The sequence below is a fragment of the Scyliorhinus canicula genome, chromosome 4 (assembly GCF_902713615.1).
Source record: "Scyliorhinus canicula chromosome 4, sScyCan1.1, whole genome shotgun sequence".
Lineage (NCBI taxonomy): Eukaryota > Metazoa > Chordata > Chondrichthyes > Carcharhiniformes > Scyliorhinidae > Scyliorhinus > Scyliorhinus canicula.
The window spans coordinates 234,298,943-234,303,380 of NC_052149.1; the positions used below are offsets into that span (position 1 = coordinate 234,298,943).

The window sequence follows — 4,438 nt, forward strand, 5'->3', positions numbered from 1 at the left end:
TTACACATGGGAACAGCAGCCACCAGGTATGCGGTACATACTCGTGTGACACAGCCAACATTGTCTACCTCATACTCTGCAGGAAAGGATGGCCCAAAGCATGGTACATTCGCGAGACCATGCAGATGCTGCGACAATGGATGAACGGACATCGCAGGACATTTGCCAGTCAGGAATGTTCCCTTCCAGTCGGGGAACACTTCAGCTGTCAAGGGAATTCAGCCTCTGATCTTTGGGTAAGCATTCTCCAAGGCAGCGTTCAGGATGCGCGAGAGCGCAGAATTGCTGCCCAGAAACCTATAGCCAGGTTCCGCACACACGAGTACAGCCTCAACCGGGATATTGGCTTCATGTCGCATCACATTCACACCCCCTCCCACCATGTGGCCTGGCCTTGCGAAATCCTACCAACTGTCCTGGAATGAGACAATTCACAGCTCTTTAACCTGGGATTACCCCTCTCTCTGGATCTGTAAAGAATTAATTACCTGCAAATGGTCACATTCAAAGTCTTACATCTTCAACTTTGTCTATATCTATGTTTCTGGAACCTACCTCTTCATTCAACTGAGGAAGGATCAGTGCTCCGAAAGCTAGTGATTTGAAACAAATCTGTTGGATTTTAACCTGGTGTCGTAAGACTTCTTACTGTGCTCAAATGAGTCCAATGCCGGCAACTGGACATCATACATACGAGGCGCAGAGGATGAACGCTGATTAGGTGAGCAAAGAATCGAGTTGAAAAACATACCACGATGCGCAATCAATGAACAGTTAGGGTTGTGGCACTTGTGGTTGAGAAAAAGGTGAACCCATGTAGGAAATAATTAAGTGTTGTAACAGAGAGAGATTTTATTGTTGGTACTCAGAAGGAACGTATTAAATGCACATTATTTTAATATATGGGGTTGTCTTCTCATCTAGCGTGTAGGAAACGTCAAACGTTCAATAGAACTCACATTTCAAAGCATGGACAACTACTTTTCAGAAAAATTCTACAAAATAGATTGGGCACAGGCCTGGAAAATGGTGTGGGTATTATAGTTGCACACCATTAAAAGGCACATCAAGATTACTCTCGTTCGAGGACCAGCTCAGCTTTAACAATTTATGGTGTCATTATTGATAAGAACGCGTTGTGTCGCTGTCCACCAATAAGACTCAGAAATGGGCGAGAGATCCATTGCTCCACCCCCATCAAAGAAGGTGAGCAGAATCACAGAAATCGGAATAGGTTGGCTGCGCTCAGATTGTGCGTGGACTTAACGTAGGTTAGAGCGAAATACTTGGTGAATTCGACCGTTCAAGATACCGGAAGGCTGATGAACAGCACCAAGTGGTCAGAGTAACCGGCCGCAAACCGACATTGGTGCTTTTGTGAGCTTTCCAGCCAGGGAACAATGGCGGATTCACAAAGCAACAACGCCTGGAAATTCATGGTGATGGTTTTTGTTGTATTCATTTGTGCACTGGATGTGGTTTCTGCGCAGATTCGTTATTCGGTTCCCGAGGAAATGAAGCAAGGAACTGTAATTGGTAATATTGCTGAAGATTTGGGGCTGAATATTGCAACATTGTCAGGTCGGAAAGGTCGGCTGGTTGCTGACTACACAAAACACTATTTGGAAGTAAATTTGGAAAATGGCTTGTTACTTGCAAATGAAAGAATAGACAGAGACAAGCTTTGTGGACCAATCACTACATGTGTTCTTTCCTTCCAAATAGTGTTTGAAAATTCTCCAGAGATGTACCGCGGTGAAGTGGAGATTCTTGATATAAATGATAATTCGCCCAGTTTCCCGGAGAGTGTCACTCTCTTACAAATGGCCGAAAACATAGCGCCAGGCTCCATCTTTCCGCTAGAGAGCGCTCTCGATCCAGACGTAGGGACAAATGCAGTCACCGTTTACAAGATCAGCCCCAATGAACACTTCGGTATAAAAGTGGAGACTGCAGAGGGCGGTACTAAAATTGTCGAGTTGTTATTGGAGAAACCGTTGGATCGCGAACGGCAGTCATCCTTTCAGCTGATGCTGACGGCCACTGACGGAGGGAGTCCTCCCAGATCTGGGACCGCGCGGATTCTCATCACTGTGCTGGATATCAACGACAATGCGCCTGCGTTCGATAGCAAGACCTACAAGGGCAGCCTGATAGAAAACTCACCCAGAGGTACCTTGGTAATTTCAGTCCATGCCATTGATCCAGACGAAGGTTCGAACGGGCAGGTAACTTATTCTTTCAGTAACCGTGTTTCACAGAAAATGCAGGAACTGTTTAGTTTGGATCCTCGAACAGGAGAGATTCGTGTTCAGGGCATCATTGATTATGAAGGAGCAAGCAGTTATTCACTTGATGTTCAAGCTGTAGACAATGGTTCACCGGCAATTGCAGGACATTCTAAAGTGTTTATTAACCTAATAGATGTCAATGATAACGCCCCTGGGATAAAAGTGACCATCGTGTCTAGCAGAGTACCAGAGGATGCTGCTCCCGGGACTGTGACAGCACTCGTCAATGTAATCGACCGAGATTCTGGGAAAAATGGGCAGGTGTACTGCGAGATCCAGAACAGCGTTCCCTTTAAACTTCAAACATCTTCGAGTGGTCATTACAAAGTGATAACCAGTGACACGTTGGACCGTGAAACAACCCCTCTGTACAACATAGCTATTTTAGCCAGGGACTCGGGGTCTCCTCCACTGTCAACAAATAAAACCATTCAGATAACGGTGTCTGATATAAACGATAACGCCCCAAGGTTTGCTCGACCCATGGACACAGTGTATGTGATGGAGAACAACGCTCCCGGTGCTTCCATTTTCGCAGTGACTGCTTTCGATCCTGACCAGGATCAGAATTCCTACGTCACTTACTCTTTCATAGACAAGCTGATTCAAGAGTTACCATTGTCAAATTACCTCAATCTTAATTCGATGAACGGGACCTTTTACGCGCTACGCTCTTTTGACTACGAGCGAGTTAAAAACTTCCAGATACAAGTCCAAGCCCGAGACGCTGGCGTTCCCCCTCTGAGCAGCAGCGCAACATTGAATGTGATCATCCTGGATCAGAATGACAACGCTCCGGTAATTGTGTCACCTTCAGCACAGAGCGGATCAGCAGGAGTGGAGGTTGTGCCTCAGTCAGCGGGCCAGGGATACCTGGTCACCAAGATAATCGCAACTGATGCTGATTCCGGTCAGAACGCACGGCTCCTCCATCAGGTGTTGAAAGCCACTGATCCCAGTTTGTTCATCGTGGGGCTTCACTCTGGAGAAATCAGAACAGCCCGAGTAATTTTGGAGCAGGATTCTACCACCCAGAGCCTTGTGATCTTGGTGAAGGATAATGGACAGCCGAGTCGCTCCAGCACGGCTACAATCCACTTTTCAATCTCGGGCAATGTTACTGAAATCTTCTCCGAACGTAGCAACTTAGTGACAAATCCTGAATATGTCTCTGATACAAATCTTTATTTAATTGTCATTTTAGGCTCAACTTCCTTTATATTTCTTGTAACCATCATTTTGCTGATTGGCATCAAGTGTAAACAGGACAGAAATACTCCTGAAGACTACAACTCCCCCGGTATGTGCTATGGACTGGACGATTCTAAAAATTCCTTTAATCTGAGACCCACACTGAAAGAATCTTTAAATTATACTGGAGCTGGAGAAAATATTCGCATCCCGGACGCGCATCATTATTCAGTTTGTCTGTCTCCTGAATCAGCAAAGAGCGATTTTCTGTTTTTGAAGCCCTACACACCGCCCATGTATCAGGACGAATGTTAAATTGTAAAGGTTTCACAACACTGAAGCAGGGTGAAATTAATGGCCATCTCTGTTAACTGTCTCTGCCGGTTGAATTCCTGAAACTATTTTCCTACCTTGACGATCTCTATCATAAAATGAAAGGATCGTTCTTGTCCTGTAACTGACAAATGTTTTTCATCAAAAGATATGGTCTAAAATAAAAGGCTACATGATACTAAAGCGATGTGTCTGAAACTGTCGTCTATTAACTAGGAAGGGAACCCGACAGACGAGACATTTTCCGAGCTACACAACCAGGATTGTTGTTAGGTCCGCTCCAAAATTGATCACGAGGCATTGATACCTGAATGTATCGGATAATTTCCCTTCACGGTTTACAATTTGAAATCCGAGCTTAAACGATTGGACGTACCTTAACCCCTCACAACGTCGAAAAGGGTAATGGGCGAGCTTTACATTTCATAGCTTTTTCAATCGATTCTTGTGGTGACTTCCACACAGATGCTCGACTGAAGGTATTTCATAATGACGCGCGGAATTGGAAATTGGCGCAAATCTACTTTCACAGTGCCGCATATTAGTTTGATAAAGTATAATACATTTACGGACCCTGCATACACGAATGTAACAGCCGAGAGAAGAAGTAAGCGCCGAAAAAT

General features: G+C 45.0%; 1 protein-coding gene across 1 annotated transcript; it reads left to right on the plus strand.

Annotated features, from left to right (window-relative positions):
* The first annotated feature begins 1,202 nt into the window (after positions 1 to 1,202).
* LOC119965471 (protocadherin-10-like) lies at positions 1,203 to 3,996 on the plus strand. The gene has a single exon (XM_038796290.1). It carries the CDS (start codon positions 1,401 to 1,403, stop codon positions 3,795 to 3,797), a length of 2,397 nt encoding a protein of 798 aa, XP_038652218.1. The 5' UTR covers positions 1,203 to 1,400; the 3' UTR covers positions 3,798 to 3,996.
* The last annotated feature ends 442 nt before the right edge of the window (positions 3,997 to 4,438 follow it).

Excerpts from the sequence above, each read along its gene's own strand:
- LOC119965471 (XM_038796290.1), top strand. The coding sequence starts at position 1,401 with ATGGCGGATTCACAAAGCAACAACGCCTGGAAATTCATGGTGATGGTT.